Source organism: Heteronotia binoei, chromosome 21 (genome assembly GCF_032191835.1).
Source record: "Heteronotia binoei isolate CCM8104 ecotype False Entrance Well chromosome 21, APGP_CSIRO_Hbin_v1, whole genome shotgun sequence".
NCBI classification, from domain to species: Eukaryota; Metazoa; Chordata; class Lepidosauria; order Squamata; family Gekkonidae; genus Heteronotia; species Heteronotia binoei.
The window spans coordinates 3,573,955-3,599,061 of record NC_083243.1 but is presented as its reverse complement, the minus strand read 5'-3'; the positions used below and the strand labels follow the sequence as shown (position 1 = coordinate 3,599,061).

The 25,107-nt window shown below is 50.5% G+C and overlaps 1 protein-coding gene across 1 annotated transcript in view; it reads left to right on the top strand.

Moving 5' to 3' along the window:
* The window catches only part of MDGA2 (MAM domain containing glycosylphosphatidylinositol anchor 2), a 713,433-nt gene that overhangs the window by 658,326 nt on the left and 30,000 nt on the right, over nucleotides 1-25,107 (top strand). The window contains exons 11-13 of the mRNA XM_060261373.1: nucleotides 2,616-2,793; nucleotides 14,859-14,879; nucleotides 15,324-15,479. Coding sequence (XP_060117356.1) covers nucleotides 2,616-2,793; nucleotides 14,859-14,879; nucleotides 15,324-15,479 — 355 coding nt within the window. The remainder of the gene's footprint in view (nucleotides 1-2,615; nucleotides 2,794-14,858; nucleotides 14,880-15,323; nucleotides 15,480-25,107) is intronic.

The window sequence follows — 25,107 nt, the reverse complement described above, 5'->3', positions numbered from 1 at the left end:
TTCAGTATTTCTAGCAGAAGCTCTGTTTAACAGTGTTTTAATCTGCACAGCCAATCAGATAGCGTTGCCAATCCCCAGGTGGGATCAGGGGATCCCCCGGTTTGGAGGCCCTCCCCCCGCTTCAGGGTCATCAGAAAGCAGGGAGGGGAGGGAAATGTCTGTTGGGCACTCCCATTATGCAGACCTATTCCCATAGGGAATAATGGAGAATTGATCCGCGGGTATCTGTGGCTCTGGGGGTGTTGTTGTTTGAAGTAGAGGCACCACATTTTCAGTATAGACTTCAGTGCCTCTCCCCAAAATACCCTCCAAGTTTCAAAATGAGTGGACCAGGGGGTCCAGTTCTATGAGCCCCCCAAAAAGGTGCCCCTATCCTTCATTATTTCCTTTGGAAGGAAGGCAATTAAAAAGTGTGCGGTCCCTTTAAATGTGATGGCCAGAACTCCCTTTGGAAGTCAATGATGCTTGTCACACCCTTGCTCCTGTCTCCACCCCCAAAGTCTCCTGGCTCCACCCCCAAAGTCCCCAGATATTTCTTGAATTGGACTTGGCAATGCTACAATCAGAAGCCCTCCTGGGCTAAAGCCCCCTGTAGCCCCTCCTACTTTCTGAAAGCACTTGGCAGGCACCAGTGTGTGTGCCCATGGACTTTTTTGTAGCAGGAAACTCCTTTGTTGGGGGAGCAGTTCTCTCCCCAATGTTGTTTAACATTTATATGCGCCCCCTTGCCCAGATTGTCCGGAGGTTTGGGCTGGGTTGCCATCAATACGCAGATGACACCCAGCTCTATCTACTAATGGATGGCCGGCCTGGCTCTGCCCCAGGGAACCTAGATCGGGCTTTGCAGGCTGTAGCGACGTGGCTCAGGTTGAGTGGGCTGAAGTTGAATCCAGCGAAGACAGAGGTCCTTTGTGTGGGCCGCGGTGCCCAGGGAGGGGAAATAGCTCTCCCAACTTTCGATGGCGCACCATTGAAACCAGTGCGCCAGGTAAAGAGTTTGGATGTTTTACTGGAGCCTTCATTATCAATGGAGGCCCAGATAGCAGCCACTGCCAAGTCAGCATTCTTCCATCTGAAGCGGGCAAGGCAGTTGGCCCCCTTCCTGGAACGTCGCGACCTCGCAACAGTGATCCATGCAACGGTCACCTCAAGATTGGACTACTGTAACGCCCTCTACTTGGGGCTACCTCTGTGCCGGACCCGGAAGTTGCAGCTGGTGCAGAACGCGTCGGCCAGGCTACTATTGGGGCTCTCGAAATGGGAGCACATACGGCCGGGGCTGCGCGGACTGCACTGGCTGCCAATTACCTACCGAGTCCAGTACAAAGTGTTGGTTATTACCTTTAAAGCCCTATATGGCCGAGGACCAGCCTACCTAAGGGACCGTCTCTCCCCATATGAACCCCAGAGGGCACTGAGGTCAGTGGGTAAAAACAAAATGACCATCCCTGGGCCGAGAGAGGCCAAACTCCAAAACACCAGAGCACGGGCCTTTTCAGCCGCGGCTCCTGCACTGTGGAACCAGCTTCCGGAGGAAGTGCGGGCCCTGCGGAACCTCGACCAGTTCCGCAGGGCCTGCAAAACCGCCCTTTTTAGACAAGCTTATAACGATATCGACTGCTGAGTTGCTAGGAACAAAGAACCGCCATCTATAATATTATCTAAACTGGCAGAACCAGCGCCAGAACAGCTTTATTGCTGCCAGATATATATAATGTAGCTTAAACTATGTATTTTAATTTAATTAACTGGTTTTTATATGTTTAATTTTAATTGTTAAATTCAATGTTTTACCTATTTATGATAATGTTGAATTGTTGTTAGCCGCCCTGAGCCGCCTAGGCGGGGAGGGCGAGATATAAATAAAATCTATTATTATTATTATTATTATTATTATTATTATTATTATTATTATTATTAAATCTATTATTGTATGTTAGGCCACACCCCCCTGATGTAGCCAATCCTCCGAGAGTTTACAGTAGTCCCTGTAAGAAGAGCCCTGTAAGCTCTTGGAGGATTGGCTACATAAGAGAGGCGTGGCCTAATATGCAAAGGAGTTCCTGCTACAAGAAAGCCCTGCACTAGAGGTATACAATTTCGGAATTGTCTCCCAAAATCTCTGTGAGAACGAGGCGCTTCCTTGGCTCCAAGATCCAGTTGGATAAGAGTCTCAAAGCTACCGTATGTTCCTTGGCTGTGAGCCGCTCTCCCTTGTTTTTCTTGTTTGGGGTATTTCCATTCCCTCTCAACTGGCAAACAAGGGCTCAGGGCTGCTCGCAATATGCAGGGTGCCAGCGATAAAGCCAGCCGAAAGCGGCTTTTAAGCGTCAAACACCCCATTTAAATATCGATATAAAATCAACAATGCGGTTGCCAAACAGCCCCTGGGACTGGAAAACAACCGGAAAAGCTCTTTAAAATAAAACGGCGTTGGAAGCCCTGCAAAAACTGATGGCGGAGAAAACGGCCCGCCCTCCCGCCGCTCGCTGGTTCCGAGGGATGAGCAGCTGCGCTTGCATTGGCGAGTCTGTCAATATTTGCAAGTCGTAAAACGGCCATTGATGTGTTTGCAAAGCTATAACTTCTGCCCCTTTCTTGTCCTCATCCCCTAGGCTGGTCACGCACGCTGGTGGGAGCAGGAAATCGCGGTGAACGGGAAGATCCAGAAGGGAGAATTAATGACCTACAACCTGACAGAGCTGATCAAACCGGAAGCCTATGAAGTGCGGCTGACACCAGTCACCATATTCGGAGATGGCGACTCGACCATCCGTGTGATCAAATATAGTGGTAAGAAACATGCATGGAGGCTTTATCTAATTTTCTTTCTTTTTTTAGGCCAGTCTCATAAGAACGTAAGAAAAGCCATGTTGGATCAGACCAATGGCCCATCCAGTCCAACACTCTGTGTCACATAAGAACACAAGAGAAGCCATGTTGGATCAGGCCAATGGCCCATCCAGTCCAACACTCTGTGTCACACAATGGCCAAAAAAAACCCCAGGTGCCATCAGGAGGTCCATCACTGGGGCCAGGACACTAGAAGCCCTCACACTGTGCCCCCCCCAAGCACCAAGAATACAGAGCATCACTGACCCAGACATAAGAACATAACAGAAGCCATGTTGGATGAGACCAATGGCCCATCCAGTCCAACATTCTGTATACAAAGTGCCCCAAAAAACCAGGTGCCTTCAGAAGGTCCATCAGTAGGGCCACGACACTAGAAGCTCTCCCTCAAGCACCAGGAATACAGACTATCACTGCCCCAGACAAAAAAACATAAGGGAAGCCATGTTGGATCAGGCCAATGGCCCATCCAGTCCAACACTCTGTGTCACAAGGTGGCCAAAAAAAACCCAGGTGCCATCAGGAGGTCCATCAGCGGGTCCAGGACACTAGAAGTCCTCCCACTGTGCCTCCCCAGGCACCAAAAATACAGACTATCACTGCCCCAGACATAAGAACATAAGAGAAGCCATGTTGGATCAGGCCAGTGGCCCATCCTGTTACACCTCAAACAACTTTTTATTGGGGAAATATTAATATTTCTTAGCTCAAAATGGTAGGCCTACGAGAGGTGAGGTGTATAGGATCTATGTCTTTGTCTACGGAGATAGACCACTGAAAATCCTTTGGTTAATAATGGATTTTATTATAGCATAGGTTTCAAATAGTTACATCCCAATCAAACAATTTCAAGCATACAAGAGGAATACAAGAGGTTACCTGAATAAGCAGGATGGGGGAGGGTGATACAATACCTAAATCTTGCAGGGTAGGCTCAGTCAGAGGAAATGCAAGGCCTCTGGAGGGAGATTTCTCTTGAGAGGAAGGGGGGGTGAGGGTAGGAAGGGGGTGGAGGAAGGTGAGGATGAAGGGATTCCCTTTTTCCTTCCTTTTTCTTCTTCTGCAATGAGCTTTCCTGAACCCGCTACTCGCTACGCTGCCCTAAACCTGACAGGTTGGGTTGTCTGTTTTCTAGGGAAAATTATGTCACATCACTCAATTAACCTACCCAATGAGGGAGCAGAGTGTCACACCAATGGAAAATCGGGGTGTCATATGTGTAATATCCAATCAGAGACCATTCGTATCATAGATCCATACCCCAACATAGGCATTTTAATTACACTGGCCAAATGACTTTATGGCCTTGTTTTTCCCAAAACTGGTTCCTTTGAAGCTCCCCAAAAGTGATAGATTCCTCTCTTAGTGACAAACATGGATGGGCATCCATCAAGTGGTCAGGGGACTGAATGCCTTAGCAATTAATTAAAGAAAAATAGAAACGTTGTTAAAAGTCAGAATTGTGAGATCAGTTTACAGGTTATACCACACATTCACAACAAGAGGAGTACCTAACCTTTAACCTTCGTGTTTCTGCCATCTTGTCCTGAGGATTACCAGACACAAGCCATTTCTTTTTTGTTGGAGGTTTCCTGGGTCATTCTTATTTCCTTATGCTTTGATAACAGGGGTTTTAAAGGTTGCCAAAAGTGAAGGAATTTTTATGGCACTGCCCACACATCTCTCTGAGCCGGAAACTTTTTCATTCCCAGGAGCAGAAAGATGGACGCTTCTCAACCTTTCAGCTGGCATCATGTTGTTCTGGCTTGTGGACCAGAATCACATTACAGACCTGCTTTGGGTTAAGAAGGAACTGGATTTGTCTCCCTTATGTGCAAGAAAGACCATTCCAATTCAAATGGGCATTGCTGTATCCAATTAATATTCTAGGGTTACATTGCAATATCACATTCCAGGGGTGCATGGCTTGGGAATAAGTACAGGGGTGTCTTCCTGGGTATCAATCCAGTCCAACACTCTGTGTCACACAGTGGCCAAAAAGCCCAGGTGCCATCAGGAGATTCACCAGTGCGGCCAGGACACTAGAAGTCCTCCCACTGTTTCCACACCCAGTTTGGTGCCAGTTTGATGTAGTGGTTAAGTGTGCAGACTCTTATCTGGGAGAACCAGGTTTGATTCCCCACTCCTCCACTTGCAGCTGCTGGCATGGCCTTGGGTCAGCCATAGCTCTGGCAGAGGTTGTCCTTGAAAGGGCAGCTGCTGGGAGAGCCCTCTCCAGCCCCACCCACCTCACAGGGTGTCTGTTGTGGGGGAGGAAGGGAAAGGAGATTGTGAGCCTCTCTGAGACTCTTCAGAGTGGAGGGCGGGATATAAATCCAATATCTTCTTCACGTCCAAGCACCAAGAATACAGAGCATAAGAACATAAGAGAAGCCATGTTGGATCAGGCCAGTGGCCCATCCAGTCCAAAACTCTGTATCGTACAATGGCCAAAAAGCTGAGGTGACATCAGGAGGTCCATCAGTGGGGCCAGGACACTAGAAGCCCACCCATTGTTTCCATGCCCAAGCACCAAGAATACAGAGCATAAGAACATAAGAGAAGCCATGTTGGACCAGGCCAATGGCACATCCAGTCCAACACTCTGTGTCACACAGTGGCCAAAAAACCCAGGTGCCATCAGTGGGGCCAGGACACTAGAAGCCCTCCCACTGTGCCCCCCAAGCACCAAGAATACAGAGCATCACTGCCCCAGACATAAGAACATAAGGGAAGCCATGTTGGATCAGGCCAGTGGCCCATCCAGTCCAACACTCTGTGTCACACAGTGGCCAAAAAACCCAGGTGCCATCAGTGGGGCCAGGACACTAGAAGCCCTCCCACTGTGCCCCCCAAGCACCAAGAATACAGAGCATCACTGCCCCAGACATAAGAACATAAGGGAAGCCATGTTGGATCAGGCCAGTGGCCCATCCAGTCCAACACTTTGTGTCACACAGTGGCCAAAAACCCCAGGTGCCATCAGTGGGGTCAGGACACTAGAAGCCCTCCCACTGTGCCCCCCAAGCACCAAGAATACAGAGCAGCACTGCCCGAAACATAAGAACATAAGGGAAGCCATGTTGGATCAGGCCAGTGGCCCATCCAGTCCAACACTTTGTGTCACACAGTGGCCAAAAACCCCAGGTGCCATCAGTGGGGCCAGGACACTAGAAGCCCTCCCACTATGCCCCCCAAGCACCAAGAATACAGAGCATCACTGCCCCAGACAGAGTTCCAACGATACACTGTGGCTAATAGCCACTGACAGTATTCTTCACCGAAGTCCTGTGGCAAGTGCTGCCGCTTCCAAGTTTTAAAAAGGAACAGGAAGTCCTATTGCCAGGGCTGAAAGCAGGAAAGTGGTGGGCGTAGAGTTGCCAGAGCCCCTGGACAGAGGCGGGGATCCCCCACTACCAGGCCTCCCCTCCCCGCCCCTCTGCCAATCAGCTGGCCATAGGAGCGGATTACACTATTAAAGTCACTCCAGTTTTGGAAGGACCTTAATTCGTGTCTGGAGGAAACCTGGATTTGAAAACTTTTAGACGAAACTCCTCCCCAGAAGCTACTAAAAACAGAGTAGGAGAACGAGTCCTCTTATGAACTGGGAACCAGCCCAGAGATGTCGAAATGAATGTCAGATCCGAGGAGCCCATTTCAAGGTAATTAATTTTATAAATAGCACATCAACCTTCGTCATCTGCAGCCTGCAAATGCCAGAAATGAATCCATTAGCGGCAAGCAGTGCCAGGAGAGTTAATTGACAGTTTCCCGCGGCTGGAGAGGGGGCAGGTTGCTGGCAGCGGAGAGGGCGAGAGTTGGCAACCCGGACCAGTAGCCGAAGCCAGTGACTGAAAGGGCCTCAAGGGAGACTGCTGGAATCCGAGGCCTGGGAGGCAGCCAGAAGGCCACGGGGAAATGCCAAAGGAGGTCCCTTGGTCGCTCAGGCTGCAGAAGGGAAGCAACTGGGTTTCCCAGGACCCCTCCGGCCACCGGCAGGAGATGGGAGGGTAGGGTCACCGGATCCAGGTCAAGAAATTCCTAGAGATTTGGGGGTGGAGCCTGGTTAGGACAGGGGCCTCAGAGGGGTCCAATGCCATAAATTCCACTCTTCAAGCCCCAAGAATACAGAGCATCACTGCCCCAGACATCAGAACATAAGAGAAGCCATGTTAGATCAGGCCAATGGCCCATCCAGTCCAACACTCTGTGTCACATCAGAACATAAGAGAAGCCCTGTTGGATCAGGCCAATGGCCCATCCAGTCCAACACTCTGTGTCACACAGTGGCCAAAAAACCCAGGTGCCATCAGGAGGTCCATCAATGGGGCCAGGAATCTAGATGCACTCCCACTATGCCCCCCCAGCACCAAAAATACAGAGCATCACTGTCCTGCACATAAGAACAGAAGAGAAGCCATGATGGACCAGGCCAATGGCCCATCCAATCCAACACTCTGTCACACAGTGGCCCAAAAAACCAGGTCTCATCAGCAGGTCCATCAAGGGGCCAAGACACTAGAAGCCCTCCTACTGTGCCCCCCCCCAAGCACCAAGAATACAGACCATCACTGCCCCAGAAATAAGAACATAAGAGAAGCCATGTTGGATCAGGCCAGTGGCCCATCCACTCCATCACTCTGTGTCACATAAGAACATAGGAGAAGCCATGTTGGATCAGGCCAATGGCCCCTCCAGTCCTACACTCTGTGTCACATAAGAACATAGGAGAAGCCATGTTGGATTAGGCCAATGGCCCCTCCAGTCCAGCACTCTGTGTCACATAAGAACATAGGAGAAGCCATGTTGGATCAGGCCAATGGCCCCTCCAGTCCTACACTCTGTGTCACATAAGAACATAGGAGAAGCCATGTTGGATCAGGCCAATGGCCCCTCCAGTCCAGCACTCTGTGTCACATAAGAACATAGGAGAAGCCATGCTGGATCAGGCCAATGGCCCATCCAGTCCAACACTCTGTGTCACACAGTGACCAAAAAGCCAGGTGCTATCAGGAGGTGCATCAGTGTGGGCAGGACACTAGAAGCCCTCGCACTGTTGCCCCCCAAGTACCAAGAGTACAGAGCATCACTGCCCCAGACAGAGAGTTCCATCTGTACCCTGTGGCTAATAGCCACTGATGGACCTCTGCTCCATATGTTCATTTATTTATTTATTTATTGCTTTACATTTATATCCCGCCCTCTCCGCAAGCGGTCTCAGGGCGGCTTACAACATCATAAGAACAATCAATTCATATAACATATAAAACCATAACTCACTTATCAATTTAAAAACTATTTGCGCTGTCCAATCTTGAAGCTCTTGTCCCTCTTGAAGCTGGCTATGCTTGTAGCCGCCACCCCCTCCTGTGGCAGTGAATTCCACGTGTTAATCACCCTTTGGGGGAAGAAGTACTTCCTTTTATCCGTTCTAACCCGACCGCTCAGCAATTTCATTGAATGCCCACCAGTTCTTGTATTGTGAGAAAGGGAGAAAAGTCTCGTCCAGTCTTAGAAAGCAAGCAGGGGTGGCGGTGGTTAGTACTTGGTGTGGGAGACCACCAAGGAAGTCCAAATGCCAAAGGAGGCCGTCTGGTTGCTCAGGCTGCGGAAGGGCAGCAACTGGGTTTCCCAGGTCCCCTCCGGCCACCAGCAGGGGATGCGAGGAGGGTAGGGTTTCCAGATCCGGGTTAGGAAACTCCTGGAGATTTTGGGATGGAGCCTGGTTTGGACCTCAGTGGGGTCCAATGCTGTAACGTCCACCCTCCAAAGCAGCTGTTCCCTCCAGGGGGACTGGTCTTTGTAGTCTGGAGATGAGCTGCAATTCTAAGGGATTCCCAGGTCTCACCTGGAGGCTGGCATCCCTAGCCAGCAAGACTTTGAAAGTTTTTGTCAAGCTCCTACATATCTCTTTCTCTTAGAAGCTAGGCTGTGGTATTTACTACCTAATAGCCAGGGCCGTCTGGCAGGGGGGGGGGGGGGCGAGGAGTGTTAGTTTCTCATGAAGTATTGTTATGTCTCAGGAGTGTGAGAAGAAGTGCTCTAGCAACTTCGAACATCCTTCTCTCTTTGATACGCAGATCTTCCTCTCTGTCATTTATTGTTGTAACGTTTGACCCTTAAGGTAGAAGTGCCGGCCACATAGTAACGGCTGTGAACCTCCATTATATATGAACATATGAAGCTGCCTTATACTGAATCAGACCCTGGGTCCATCAAAGTCAGTCTTGTCTACTCAGACTGGCAGCTGCTCTCCAGGGTCTCAATTGGAGGTTTTTCACACCTTTTTGCCTGGACCCTTTTTTGGAGATGCCAGGCATTGAACCTGGGACCTTCTGCTTCCCAAGCAGATGCTCTACCACTGAGCCACCGTCCCTTTCCTATCTCTGTGTGTACTTTGATTCTTCCGTTCTTTCAGTTACCTGCCCTCTAGGTCTTAATAAATAAGCGTCTCTAGGTCTTAATAAATGAATCTATTTGAAATAGACAAAGGATGCCGTCATTGGGCCTATCGGAGCTTGACAGTCTTGAGCAGGAAGCAGAGTTTGGGTGGTCTGTCTTTTGGCAAACTCCCTCCCCAAAGGCTCCTGAGCGTGCTTCATCGTCATGGGCAAAGAGAACAAGTCCTCTTCTGTACTGGAAGTTGGCTAAAGCAGAGAGTGGGCATCAGTGGTCAGCTCTAGCAACAGAGGGGGCCCCACTCACAACCTGCTTGCAGACCCAGATCTCCGCACTGCCTGCCTTTCTGTCCTTTCCTGGATGGTGCTGGGAGTTCCCCTGCCACGGCCAAGAGAAGGGCTACTACTGTGTGCCGCTCATATGCCGGGTTGGATTCCCTCTTCCTCCACTCGCACCTGCTGGAATGGCCTTGAGTTAACTATAGCTCTCTCAGGAGTTGTCCTTGAAAGGGCAGCTGCTGTGAGAGCCCTCTCAGCCCCACCCACATCACAGGGTGTCTGTTGTGGGGGAGGAAGAGAAAGGAGATTGTAGGCTGCTCTGAGACTCTGTCCTTGAAAGGGCAGCTGCTGTGAGAGCCCTCTCTAGCCCCACCCACCTCACAGGGTGTCTGTTGTGGAGGAGGAAAGGAAAGGAGATCGTAGGCCACTCTGAGACTCTGTCCTTGAAAGGGCAGCTTCTGGGAGAGCTCTCTCAGCCCCACCAATCTCACAGGGTGCCTGTTGTGGGGGAGGAAGGGAAAGGAGATTTTGGCCACTCTGAGAGGCTGTCCTTAGAAGGGCAGCTGCTGGGAGAGCCCTCTCCAGCCCCACCCACCTCACAGGGTGTCTGTTGTGGGGGAGGAAGGGAAAGGAGATCGTAGGCCGCTCTGAGACTCTGTCCTTGAAAGGGCAGCTGCTGTGAGAGTCCTATCAGCCCCACCCACCTCACAGGGTGTCTGTTATGGGGGGGAGATATAGGAAATTGTCAGCCACTCTGAGACTCTGATTCAGAGAGAAGAGCGGGGTATAAATCTGTAGTCATCGTTGTCATCTTCTTCCTCTTCTTCGTGAGTAGGGTTGCCAAGTCCAATTCAAGAAATATCTGGGGACTTTGGGGGTGGAGCCAGGAGACTTTGGGGGTGGAGCCAGGAGACATTGGGGGTGGGGCCAGGAGCAAGTTGTGACAAGCACAATTGAACTCCAAAGGGAGTTCTGGCCATCACGTTTCAAGGGACTGAACACCTTTTAAATGCCTTCCTTCCATAGGAAATAATGAAGGATAGGGGCACCTTCTTTTGGGGCATATAGAATTGGACCCCCTGGTCCAATCTTTTTGAAACTTGGAGGGTATTTTAAGGAGAGGCACCAGATGCTGCGCTGCAAATTTGGGGCCTCTACCTCAAAAAACAGCACCCGCAAAGCCCCAGATACTTCTGGATCCATTCTCCATTATTTCCTATGGGAATAGCTCTCCATAGGGAATAATAAAGTTCCCAGCAGATATTTCCCTCCCCTCCCCCCGCTTTCTGATGACCCTGAAGCGGGGGGGGGGAGGGCCTCCAAACCAGGGGATCCCCTGCCCCCACCTGGGGATTGGCAACCCTATTCATATCTATAACTTGTGAAGAGACAAACTAGCAGAAGTACAGCTGAGCATGCATTCCAGCACAATCAGACCCTACAGAAGGAAAAAGGGCTCTCAGCAGCGGTCTCCAACAGACACATGCAGCTAGGAATCCGCATCCGAAGCACCCCACTTTCCCCGGTGCCCCTATCCTAGAAGCCTTCCAGGGTCAGCAGCCACTCACCCCCTCTCTGGAACGCAGGCAGCCTCTTCCACACAAAGACAACCGCCCATAGCGGGCAACGACTCGCGCTCGCTCCACCGCCCTACGCCAAGTATTCCTCTGCTCGCTAAGCATTTTGGGAAATGTAGTCCGTAGTGGACTTCAAGCGCTCAGTGATCTGTTTGCCGTTCTCCCCCTCCCCTCCCCCCGCTTTCCCTTTTATGGCCAGCGGGGGGAGGAGGCTCCAAATCGGGGGTCTCCAGGCCTAGCGGGGGATTTGGGAACCCTATTCATGAGCCTTTAGGTGCCAATCAAGGGAGGGCAGGAATTCTGAGCTATAAAGCCGCATTCTCTTGCTTCTGGTTCTCCGGCTGGCTTTTTGGGATTCGTCACCCAGATCCTGTGCCAGGCGTGGCTGCTGGTCCCTGAGGTCACAGCTGGGCTTTCTGGACCTGGATTTCCTCTGAGTCCTGCCAGTGTTTTCTGACTTAGCGGGGGTGCTTTGACTTTTCGCATTGCCGGTTGGAAATTTTTCGATTTCATGCCAGCTGGAAGCAGCGTGGTGAGCTTTTGATGCCCGGAAAGTGTGATAGAAACACATTAAGACGTAAATAGAATCAGCTGGAAGAAGCAGAATTATTTTCGTTTCTTTTTCTAGCTCTGGATGACACCAGGCTCGATTGGTGCTGTCTAGAGACAAGGAGAGCAAGGGGGAAAGAACTGAGAATTGTGGGGAATTGCAGCCAGCAGCCAGGGAATCCACCAGGTCTTCGGCCTTTGCCATGACTTCTAAGAACATCAGAAGAGCCCTGCTGGGTCAGGCCAGGGAGGGTCCATCTAGTCCAGCATCCTGTCTCCCACAGTGGCCAGCCAGTTCTTCTGGAGGGCCAACTGCAGGGCAGAGAGGCAGAGGCCTTCATAAGAACCTCAGAAGAACCCTGTTTGATCAGACCAGTGAGGGTCCATCCAGTCCAGCCTCCTCACACAGTGGCCAACCAGTTCCTCTGGAGGGCCAACAACAGGGCAGAGAGGCCGAGGCCTTCATAAGAACATCAGAAGAGCCCTGCTGGGTCAGACCAGGGAGGGTCCATCTAGTCCAGCATGCTGCCTCATACAGTGGCCAGTAAGTTCCTCTGGAGGGCCAACAACAGGGCATGCAGGCTGCGGCCTTCCCCTGAGAAGAACATCAGGAGAGCCCTGCTGGTTCAGAACAGTGAGGGTCCATCTAGTCCAGCCTCCTGTCTTCCACAGTAGCCAACCAGTTCCTCTGGAGGGCCCACAACAGGGCATGGAGGCTGAGGCCTTCCCCTTAGAAGAGCATCAGAAGAGCCCTCCTGGGTCAGACCAGTGAGGGTCCATCTAGTCCAGCATTCTGTCTCACACAGAGGCCAGCCAGTTCCTCTGGAGGGCCAACAACAGGGCAGAGAGGCCAAGCCTTTATAAGAACATCAGAAGAGCCCTGCTGGATCAGACCAGTGAGGGTCCATCTAGTCCAGCCTCCTGTCTCACACAGTGGCCAACCAGTTCCTCTGGAGGGCCAACAACAGGGCAGACAGGCCGAGGCCTGTGAGGCAGGTGGTGCTTGAGAGGAACAGCTCTGCAAGAACTTGCAATTGACCCAAGGCCATTCCAGCAGGCGCAAGTGGAGGAGTGGGGAATCAAACCCGGTTTGCCCAAATAAGACTCCATGCACTTAACCACTACACCAAACTGGCTCTCATGGTATCATGGCTAGATAGCGGAGGCTCAGACACAAATGCTCACTGTGCCCAGGCATTCTCTCAGCTCACAACTTCCCCTTCTTTCATCCCCAGGGTTGCTGTAATTATAATATGTGAAAGACAGAATTTTGTATGGTGCCCTGAATTCCTTGCAGGAATTCCTTCTGGGCAGGAAGTTGGCTAGACAGCCGGGGTCCTTTCCCTGGGATCTGCCAGATCTGAAAGCACCAAGCTGAAACAAGTCTTAGGCTGTTTTTACACTAGCGGTTTGCAACTCTCTGTCACCACATTGGGAACTCACCTTTTGCATTACCTAACGTTCTCACAACTGTTTTGCATCTTTGCTGCCCGAAGCAACTACATTTGTGTTTCGGTGAGATGAGTTTCTGAGGTGCTGCTGCAACGTTTTTCTCCACACTAGTTGTGATCCGGTCTTTTCTCTACAGGCGTTTCAAACTTGTATGGTAGACGTTTTCATGCGTTTTAAAAGACTCCTCCAAAAGCCACAAGGTGCAGTAATTTGCATGAGAACTGACAGCCCTTGAAATTTTTACATGTCATTGCTTGCCTCATCTAGTAATTTAAATGTGTATTCTTTTGCAGTGTTGACACCATTTCCAAGCAATCGTATACACTTAACTAAGCGCTGGTATTCCGGCTGCCCTCTGATCAGAGACACCCCACCCTCCCAAATTGAAATGCTTAAATGTAAAAGGGAAATAATTAAAGCGGAACAGTGGCAGGCAATTTGAAGACGCTAAAACTCTGGATCAAACTGAATGTAAAAACACCCTTAGTGTGGCATGTTCTGCCAAGTAGGTTTTTCTTTCTTTTCATCGTCATCATCAGCCTTTATTGGCATAAAAGAGATCAGTTATACAAAGTAAGGGGATTACCAAGTCATACAGAATAAAAACTGCCCATAAAATGCAAAAGATACAGTTAAGATTTAGAAGCAACATTACCGATTAAAACTACTGTTACAAAATCCTTTGGCATATCACGGTGGCCAAAAAAATGAACTTGGCTGCTATTTCAGTGTCTGTCGGGGAAGAAACCGCTCAGGAGCCTACAGACGTTTAAGGCATTTGCGCAGCCGCCTGATTTCTCTAAAATGGGACGCAGAAGTGAATTACAAAGCTGTGAATATAGCAAACATTGGAGCAAGACATGAGGGACTGTTTCAACAGATGTGTGGTCACAAGGACAGTATCTAAGAGAGTAGGTCGTCTTGCTACATCTGCCAAGAAGTATGGTAAGAGGGCAGAGTTCATGTTGGATCAGGCCAATGTTCCATGTTTTTCACAGTTCATGTTGGATCAGGCCAATGGCCCGTCCAGTCCAACACTCTGTGTCACAGAGAGGCCAAAAAAAAACAGGCGCCATCAGGAGGTCCATCAGTGGGGCCAGGATACTAGACGCTCTTCAACTCTGGCCTCCCCAAGCACCAAGAATCCAGCACATCACTTGCCCCAGACAGAGAGTTCCAACGATAAGCTGTGGCTAATAGCCACGGACGGACCTCTGCTCCATATGCTCATCCTCTTTTCAAGTGTTAGCATGTGGGTGAAATGAAGGGAAGGTACAAACACGGGCAGCTTTGATCTCCTGGACAGAAGGGTGGGATAAAACTGTGATTACGTCAGGGCTTTTTTGTTGTTGCAGGAACTCCTTTGCATATTAGGCCACACCCCCTGATGTAGCCAATCCTCCTGGGGCTTACAGTAGGCCCTGTGCAAGAGCCTTGTAAGCTCTGGGAGGATTGGCTACATCAAGGGTGTGTGGCCTAATATGCAGGGCTGGCATTCTAGGAGAGCTCCTTTGCATATAAGGCCACACCCCCTGATGTAGCCAATCCTCCTGGGGCTTATGATACAAGAGCCTTGTAAGCTCTTGGAGGATTGGCTGCGTCAAGGGGGTGTGGCTTAATATGCAAAGGAGTTGCTGCCCCCCCAAAAAATAAAAGGACCCTGAATCGCGTCATGGACAGAACCAAATCTGAAGGGTGTGGGCGACCACTTCGTACTGATCCCATCATCTTTTCTCTCTCTTTCTTGTAGCCCCAATGAACCCTCACCTACGTAAGTATTTGAAATTTATTAATGGATTTATTCGGGTTGATGTTGGTGCCCTGGGGGTTGTGCTGGCGATGAGCATGGTGCTCTCCGTCCAAAGCCATGATTTAAAGAGGGTGGGGGAGAACTGGGCGGAGGAAGAAAGCCCGTGGTTTCCGCCTCCTCCCTTTGAATTTTGAAAGCGACAGGCAGTCAGGGAGTTCCATTCGAGGCAGTCTTGCTCCTCTCCCCCTTCCATGGTGGCGTCAGAGACGTCTGTGTCCCACCCAGCCCAGAGTAAAGCATGGACTGAAGTCAAGGACTGTGCGGTTTTGTCCACCTTGAGGGTGTGTGTGTGTGGAGGGGGACTCTGGTTGGCTGAATCCCTGCTGCGTGGAAACGAAGAAGCTTGTGAGCTCTCGTTGCACGGATATCACGATTCATGTGAACATGGTATCGATCTGTTGGCAGGAGAATTCCACTGCAGCTTTGAGGACAGCAACATCTGTTTGTTCACCCAAGACGCGCAGGACAACTTCGACTGGACGAGGCAGAACATTATCCTCCGAGACACAAAGTACACCCCGAACACAGGGCCCACCGCTGATAGGTCCGGCTCAAAGGAAGGTAAAGTGTGTCTAAAGTGTTTGTAAGGTATTCTAAAAGGTAATCCCCCGTGCAAGCACCAGTCGTTTCCGACTCTGGGGTGACGTTGCTTTCACAACGTTTTCACGGCAGACTTTTTACGGGGTGGTTTGCCCTTGCCTTCCCCAGTCGTCTGCACTTTCCCCCCAGCAAGCTGGGGACTCCTTTGACCGACCTCGGAAGGAGGGAAGGCTGAGTCAACCTCAAGCCAGCTACCTGAAAACCCAGCTTCCACCGGGGATCGAAGTCAGGTCGTGAGCAGAGAGTTCGAACTGCAGTACTGCAGCTTTACCACTCTGCTTGCACCAGGGGGCTCTTTTAATCTTAGGAAAAGGAAAGGAAAGGTCCCCTGTGCAAGCACCAGTCGTTTCCGACTCTGGGGTGACGTTGGTTTCACAACGTTTTCACGGCAGACTTTTTACGGGGTGGTTTGCCACTGCCTTCCCCAGTCATCTACACTTTCCCCCCAGCAAGCTGGGGACTCCTTTGACCGACCTCGGAAGGATGGAAGGCTGAGTCAGTTTGGTGTAGTGGTTAAGTGTGCGGACTCTTATCTGGGAGAACGGGTTTGATTCCCCATTCCTCCACTTGCACCTGCTGGCATGGCCTTGGGTCAGCCATAGCTCTGGCAGAGGTTGTCCTTGAAAGGGCAGCTTCTGGGAGAGCCCTCTCCAGCCCCACCCACCTCACAGGGTGTCTGTTGTGGGGGAGGAAGGGAAAGGAGATTGTGAGCCACTCTGAGACTCTTCAGAGTGGAGGGTGGGATATAAATCCAATATCTTCTTCATCTTCTGAGTCAACCTCGAGCCGGCTACCTGAAAACCCAGCTTCCGCCGGGGATCGAACTCAAGTCGTGAGCAGAGGGCTCAGACTGCTGTACTGGAGCTTTACCGCTCTGTGCCACGGGGCTCTTAAAAGGTGCTCTAGGAAGGGGAAATGGCTGCCTTGGGATATTTATGTAAATAAAAAAGCAGTAAGAGACACCATAAGTTTTAAACAACCAGACAGTGTAATGTAGAGGCCAGTGGTGTTCTGACCAAGCTTGCACATAGAACTTCAAATAAACAAGAGCATGTAGCAAAAAGACAATAACAGAAGACAGTTCGAAAACGGTCTTTCCAATCCCGAAGGAGTAACAGTCTTCCAGTATTTAGTTCGTAGAACTAAAGGAAGCCTTCGAAAGACGTCTGTTCAAGATATCAAGACGTTTCATCCGTCTTTCTTCAGTTTGGAGGCTTATTTATCACTGGAGCCAATCTTTACAATACATTCATAGAAGAAACAAGGTTAAAAACATATCTGTTCGATTTCCAGGCTCTAAAGTGTTTATAAACAGCTCTAGGAAGGGGAGAGCCAGTTTGGTGTAGTGGTGAAGTGCTGCGGACTTTTATCTGGGAGAACCGGGTTTGATTCCCCACTCCTCCACTTGCACCTGCTAGCATGGCCTTGGGTCAGCCATAGCTCTGGCAGAGGTTGTCCTTGAAAGGGCAGCTGTTGTGAGAGCCCTCTCCAGCCCCACCCACCTCACAGGGTGTTTGTTGTGGGGGAGGAAGGTAAAGGAGGTTGTGAGCCGCTCTGAGATTCGGAGATTCGGAGGGCGGCATATAAATCCAATACCTTCTTCTTCTACACCAAACTGGCTCTATTGTGTGAGCTTAATCCTGTATGCAATACTCTTCCATCAATAACATATTAATGACAGAGAGCCAGTTTGGTATAGTGAGAGTCAGTTTGGTGTAGTGATTAAGTGTGCGGACTCTTATCTGGGAGAACCAGGTTTGATCCCCCACTCCTCCACTTGCACCTGCTAGCATGGCCTTGGGTCAGCCATAGCTCTGGCAGAGGTTGTCCTTTAAAGGGCAGCTGCTGTGAGAGCCCTCTCAGCCCCACCCATCTCACAGGGTGTCTGTTGTGGGGGAGGAAGGTAAAGGAGATTGTGAGCCGCTCTGAGACTCTTGGGAGTGGAGGGCGGGATATAAATCCAATATCTTCATCTACCTCCCAGGATGTCTGTTGTGGGGGGGGGGGGGAGGTAAAGGAGATTGTGAGCTGCTCTGAGACTCTTGGGAGTGGAGGGCGGGATATAAATCCAGTATCTTCATCTACTTCACAGGGTGTCTCTTGGGGGGGGGGGAGGTAAAGGAAATTGTGAGCCGCTCTGAGACTCTTCGGAGTGGAGGGCGGGATATAAATCCAACATCTTCATCTACCTCACAGGGTGTCTGTTGTGGGGGAGGAAGGGAAAGGAGATTGTGAGCCGCTCTGAGACTCTTCGGAGTGGAGGGCGGGATATAAATCCAATATCTTTATCTACCTCACAGGGTGTCTGTTGTGGGGGAGGAAGGGAAAGGAGATTGTGAGCTGCTCTGAGACTCTTTGGAGTGGAGGGCGGGATATAAATCCAATATCTTCATCTACCTCACAGGGTGTCTGTTGAGGGGGAGAAGGGAAAGGAGATTGTGAGCCGCTCTGAGACTCTTCAGAGTGGAGGGCGAGATATAAATCCAATATCTTCATCTACCTCACAGGGTGTCTGTTGTGGGGGAGGAAGGGAAAGGAGATTGTGAGCCGCTCTGAGACTCTTCGGAGTGGAGGGCGGGATATAAATCCAGTATCTTCATCTACTTCACAGGATGTCTGTTGTGGGGGAGGAAGGGAAAGGAGATTGTGAGCCGCTCTGAGACTCTTCGGAGTGGAGGGCGGGATATAAATCCAATACCTTCTTCATCTTCTTCCTTGGGACATAGGCTGGTTCCAGACTGGAATTTTATGGTGCCCCAGGGGCTCTTTGGAAACCAATCAGAAAACCACGTACAAACACTCATGTGTGCCTCCTGTCCGGGTCCCCTACTCACCCGGTCTTCTGGTGTCCTCAAAGTCCTCAAAGAGCTATCACTTTCAAAGCGATAGCAAATTTCTGAGCTGCACACCAGTTGCTTCTTTGGTGTTTGGATGCGGAAGCGCGCAAGCAGGACGGATTGGTGGTGTGAATCCACCAATCTGCTCTAGGCGCTCACCGGTATTCTTTTAAAAAAAAAAACTGTGCATGTCCACTAAAAATGTATGGGAAAAAAAGAAACCCAAACCACAACAAAGGAATGCTGCGCTGCAGCCGTCGCACCGCGCCAAGGCACCCTGCGGGTGGGATTGTGTCACCTTGCACTGGAACTTGTGGAGGGGATTTGGCTGCTCCTTTTTGAGCTGGCTGGTTTCCAAACACCTCCCGTGCGCCCCAAGCTGCTGGTCAAGAATGAGCCATAGTGTTAAGAACATAAGAGAAGCCATGTTGGATCAGGCCAATGGCCTATCCAGTCCAACACTCTGTGTCACATAAGAACATAAGAGAAGCCATGTTGGATCAGGCCAGTGGCCCATCCAGTCCCACACTCTGTGTCACACAGTGGCCAACAAAACCCAGGTGCAATCAGGAGGTCCATCAGTGGGGCCAGAACACTAGAAGCCCTCCCACTGGGCCGCCTAAAGCACCAAGAATACAGAACAACACTGCCCCAGACATAAGAACATAAGAGAAGCCATGTTGGACCAGGCCAATGGCCCATCCAGTCCAACATTCTGTGTCACACAGTGGCCAAAAAAACCCAGGTGCCATCAGGAGGTCCATCAGTGAGGCCAGGACACTAGAAGCCCTCCCACTGTGCCCCCCCAAGCACCAAGAATATAGACCATCACTGCCCCGGAGATAAGAACATAAGAGAAGCCATGTTGGATCAGGCCAGTGGCCCATCCAGTCCAACACTCTGTGTCACACAGTGGCCAACAAAACCCAGGGACTTTCTGGAGGTCCACCAGTGGGGCCAGGACACTAGAAGCCCTCACCCTGTTGCCCCTCCCAAGCACCAAGAATACAGAGCATCATTGCCCCCCCAAAAGAGTTTGGGAACTCCTTGTATACACCATGGCTGCTTCCGCTCAGTGTTGGCAATTGTTCAGTCACTGTAGTTGGGTGTTCCTGTGGGGAGAAGCCTGCTAGCACAACAATAGCACAATTTCCCATTTTGTGGGATGGACAGTTGTGACAGATAGCTGGCCATTGCAGGCTTAGAAGCAGTGCTGTGTGGGTGAGAGGAGTGAAATTTCATGATTGACAGCTAACGGAACTCACTCCGACTGGGAGAATTTCTGCTGTCAAAAAGGAGCAGTTGAGTGAGTGAGGCAGTTGGGGATTGGCTGGAAAAAGAGGGGTAGTTTTGAGAGAATCTCTAGTGCAGGGGTGGCCAATGGTAGCTCTCCAGATGTTTTTTTGCCTACAACTCCCATCAGCCCCAGCCATCTCCTATGCTGGCTGGGGCTGATGGTAGTTGTAGGCAAAAAACATCTGGAGAGCTACCCTTGGCCACTCCTGCTCTAGTGTGACAAGAGTTAAAAAAGTGGAGTCTGTTTCCGAGGCAGGGTGGGGCGGCTTTGGAAAGACTCAGGAGGAGACTGTGCCAGAAGTTAAAACAGTCTCTGTGTGAAAATCAAAGAATCACATCTCGTGAAGGAAAATAGTTCTCCTGTATTAAGCTTAGGGCCCAGGGTGAAAAGACTGGGATATCAGGATTTAGCAACGGGTTTGAGATGGCGCTGAAAGGCCCCCAAAGTGTCGAAGGTCTGGGTTATTTTGTTGGGTTTCTGATGCAATTTCACTTCCTGTTGTCATGAGTTAATTAAGTGTTTGTATATGCATGCTGATGTTTAGCCAGTGCGTAGGTAGAGCCAATGAGAACGTGTGCACGTACTTCCCGCCAAGGCTAGGTGTCAATATGCATAGTGACCATTGAGGGAGAGCCCTAATAGGCTAATCCATATCTTTGGGTGGTGGTCTAGGGGAAACCATTTGGTCAGTTCTATTGCCCTTTGTGCAAAGCCCTTAGATCTCCATGCAGTTGAAGTTAGGACTCGAGAGAGTCGAGATGTAGCCTAGAACCTAGATAGGATATTGAATCCTTCTTTGTTTTCTAGAAATCCCAGCCAACCTTTTCCTCATTAGTAAAGTAAACTACTTTTATTCTTAAGCTAAACCGTGTGCCTGGCTGTTATTCGTGGTTCTCTCCACGTTACTCTGCTAATCGTATATCTGAACCCCAAAAAGAATCACATCTCGTGAAGGAAAACAGTTCTCCTGTATTAAGCTTAGGGCCCAGGGTGAAAAGACTGGAACAGCAGGACTTAGCAAAGGGTTGGAGATGGCGTTGAAAGGCCCCCAAAGTGCCAAAGGTCCGGGTTATTTATCTTAAGGAGAAGTTAATAACAATCTTGCCAGAGGAAAGGGGTCTTGTGGAGAGACCTTAGTCCTAAGTTGATGAGACAAAGCTGAGTACACTCAAATCCGGGGGTGGCCAAACTTGCTTAATATAAGAGCCACATAGAATAAACATCAGATGTTTGAGAGCCGCAAGACATGAATGTCAGATGTTTGAGGGAGGGAGGGAGGGAGGGAAGGAAGGAAGGAAGGAAGGAAGGAAGGAAGGAAGGAAGGAAGGAAGGAAGGAAGGAAGGAAGGAAGGAAGGAAGGAAGGAAGGAAGGAAGGGGAAGAAGACTGCAGATTTATACCCCGCCCTTCTCTCTAAGACTCAGAGCAGCTTACAGTCTCCTATATGTTCTCCCCCCACAACAGACACCCTGTGGGGCTGAGAGGGCTCTCACAGCAGCTGCCCTTTCAAGTACAAGTCCTGCGAGAGCTCTGGCTGACCCAAGGCCATTCCAGCAGGTGCAAGCGGAGGAGTGGGGAATCAAACCCAGTTCTCCCAGATAAGAGAGCTCTGGCTGACCCAAGGCCATTCCAGCCGGTGCAAATGGAGGAGTGGGGAATCAAACCCAGTTCTCCCAGATAAGAGAGCTCTGGCTGACCCAAGGCCATTCCAGCAGGTGCAAGCGGAGGAGTGGGGAATCAAACCCAGTTCTCCCAGATAAGAGAGCTCTGGCTGACCCAAGTCCATTCCAGCAGGTGCAAGTGGAGGAGTGGGGAATCAAACCCGGTTCTTCCAGATAAGAGTCTGCACACTTCACCACTACACCAAACTGGCTGGGAGGGAGGGGGTGGGAAGAAGGAAGGAAAGGAAATATATGGGGAGGGAAGAGAGAGGGAGACGTTGAAAGAAAGCAACTTTAAATGCATTCTCCAAGCCGCCAGCTGGCTTGGCTTGGAGAAGTGATTTAAAGAGACAAATGCCTTTTCCAATCCAGCTGACCAGGCGGTGAGAGCTTCAAGAGCCACACAGTCTATCTCCCGAGCCACAGTTTGGCCACCCCTGCTCAAGGCTATGCGATTATAACATGTGATGTTTAACAGGAAATCTAGATTAAGTAGCCTCAAAGAGTAAACCTTTTTAACATCTGTAATACCCGAAGGGGAAGCCAAACAATTTTCAGTGCAAAACCGTCTTCTGGGAAGGCAACAACTGCAGATACAGTTCTGTGATTAGCTTTAAGCTCCCGTCCGCCAGTTCAAACCCCCTGTGCGTCTATCGATTCCCTTCCCTGCCAGGGTGCTTAAATAAAACACAATTTGGTTAAGTCTTTACCTATCGTGGAGGGAAAATTTTGATAACTGAAGCAACGAAAAGCTGATCGTTTAAGAGGGAAGATGATTGAAGCGGTTGTCACGGCAGCCTATTCACACCTCTTGTTTTCATTTAGAAGACGAGGTCAGCTCCATTCTAAAGATGGGCTCCATGTGAGTAGGCAGTAAGGAAAAAAGACCTTTCCCAGAATGCAACTGTTGTTTGGGCAGTTAAAAGAACTGACCCAGATGGCAGGGCATTCTTAGCCCTGAATCAACTCCCTTTGGTTTCATGGTTTTGTGGAGAGCCAGCTTGGGGTAGTGGTTAAGTGTGCGGACTCTTATCTGGGAGAACTGGGTTTGATTCCCCACTCCTCCACTTGCATCTGCTAACATGGCCTTGGGTCAGCCAGAGCTCTCTTATCTGGGAAAACCGGGTTTGATTCCCCACTCCTCCACTTGCACCTGCTAGCATGGCCTTCGGTCAGCCAGAGCGTTCTTATCTGGGAGAACTGGGTTTGATTCCCCACTCCTCCACTTGCACTTGCTGGAATGGCCTTGGGTCAGCCATAGCTCTCTTATCTGAGAGAACCGGGTTTGATTCCCTACTCCTCCACTTGCACCTGCTAGCATAGCCTTGGGTCAGCCAAAGCTCTCTTATCTGGGAGAACCGGGTTTGATTCCCCACTCCTCCACTTGCAGCTGCTAGCATGATCTTGGGTCAGCCATAGCTCTGGCAGAGGTTGTCCTTGAAGGGGCAGCTGCTGTGAGAGCCCTCTCAGCCCCACTCACCTCACAGGGTGTATGTTGAGAGGGAGGAAGGTAAAGGAGATTGTGAGCCACTCGGAGACTCTTCAGAGTAGAGGGCGGGATATAAATCCAATATCTTTACCTACCTCACAGGGTGTCTGTTGTGGGGGAGGAAGGGAAAGGAGATTGTGAGCTGCTCTGAGATGCTTCGGAGTAGAGGGCGGGATATAAATCCAATATCTCCTTCTTCTTCTAATGCAAGACTCTTAATAGTTTTGCGCAGGGGTGTCAAACATACAGCCGGGGGTCCCGGAACCGGCCTTCCATGTCTCTTATCCAGCCTCTGAGCTACTAGTGCAAGGGAGGGAAGGTAGGAGACTGCCGGGGGAGGGGAGGGGGGGCAGCAGGCGCATGCAATGAGAGGTGTTTGGTCAAAGCAAACATAAGAGAAGCCCTGTTGGATCAGGCCAACAGCCCATCCACTCCAGCACTCTGTGTCACACAGTGGCCAAAAAACCCCAAGTGCCATCAGGAGGTCCACCAGTGGGGCCAGGACACTAGAAGCCCTTCCACTGTGCCCCCCTCAAGCACCAAGAATACAGAGCAGCACTGCCCCAGACAGAGAGTTCCAATGATAAGCTGTGGCTAATAATTACTGATGGACCTCTGCTCCATATGCTTATCCAATCCCCTCTTGAAGGTGGCTATGCTTGTAGCCGCCACCACCTCCTGTGGCAGTGAATTCCACGTGTTAATCACCCTTTGGGTGAAGAAGGATTTCCTTTTATCCGTTTTAACCCAACTGCTCAGCAATTTCATGGAATGCCCACGAGTTCTCTTATTGTGAGAAAGGGAGAAAAGTACTTCTTTCTCTACCTTCTCCATCCCATGCAGAACTTTGTCAACCTTTATCATGTCACCCTTCAGTTGACGTTTTTCAAGCTTAAGAGCCCCACGCGTTTACGCCAGTTTGGTGTACTGGTGAAGTGTGTGGACTCATATCCGGGGGAACTGGGTTTGATTCCCCACTCCTCCACTTGCACCTGCTGGAACGGCCTTGGGTCAGCCATAGCTCTGGCAGAGGTTGTCCTTGAAAGGGCAGCTGCTGTGAGAGCCCTCTCAGCCCCATCCACCTCACAGGGTGTCTGTTGTGGGGGAGGAAGGGAAAGGAGATTGTGAGCCGCTCTGAGACTCTCCGGAGTGGAGGGCGAGATATAAATCCAATATCTTCATCTACCTCACAGGGTGTCTGTTGTGAGGGAGGAAGGGAAAGGAGACCGTGAGCCGCTCTGAGACTCTTCGGAGTGGAGGGCGAGATATAAATCCAATATCTTCATCTACCTCACAGGGTGTCTGTTGTGGGGGAGGAAGGGAAAGGAGATTGTGAGCCGCTCTGAGACTCTTCGGAGTGGAGGGTGGGATATAAATCCACTATCTTCATCTACCTCACAGGGTGTCTGTTGTGGGGGAGGAAGGGAAAGGAGATTGTGAGCTGCTCTGAGACTCTTTGGAGTGGAGGGCGGGATATAAATCCAATATCTTCATCTACCTCACAGGGTGTCTGTTGTGGGGGAGGAAGGGAAAGGAGATTGTGAGCCGCTCTGAGACTCTTTGGAGTGGAGGGCGGGATATAAATCCAATATCTTCATCTACCTCACAGGGTGTCTGTTGTGGGGGAGGAAGGGAAAGGAGACCGTGAGCCGCTCTGAGACTCTTCGGAGTGGAGGGCGAGATATAAATCCAATATCTTCATCTACCTCACAGGGTGTCTGTTGTGGGGGAGGAAGGGAAAGCGGATTGTGAGCCACTCTGAGACACTACGGAGTGGAGGGCAAGATATAAATCCAATATCTTCATCTACCTCACAGGGTGTCTGTTGTGGGGGAGGAAGGGAAAGGGGATTGTGAGCCACTCTGAGACACTTCGGAGTGGAGGGCAAGTTATAAATCCAATATCTTCATCTACCTCACAGGGTGCCTGTTGTGGGGGGGAGGAAGGGAAAGGAGATTGTGAGCCGCTCTGAGACTCTTCGGAGTGGAGGGCGGGATATAAATCCAATATCTTCATCTACCTCACAGGGTGCCTGTTGTGGGGGGGAGGAAGGGAAAGGAGATTGTGAGCCGCTCTGAGACTCTTCGGAGTGGAGGGCGGGATATAAATCCAATATCTTCATCTACCTCACAGGGTGCCTGTTGTGGGGGGAGGAAGGGAAAGGAGATTGTGAGCCGCTCTGAGACTCTTCGGAGTGGAGGGCGGGATATAAATCCAATATCTTCATCTACCTCACAGGGTGCCTGTTGTGGGGGGGGGGAGGTAAAGGAGATTGTGAGCCGCTCTGAGACTCTTCGGAGTGGAGG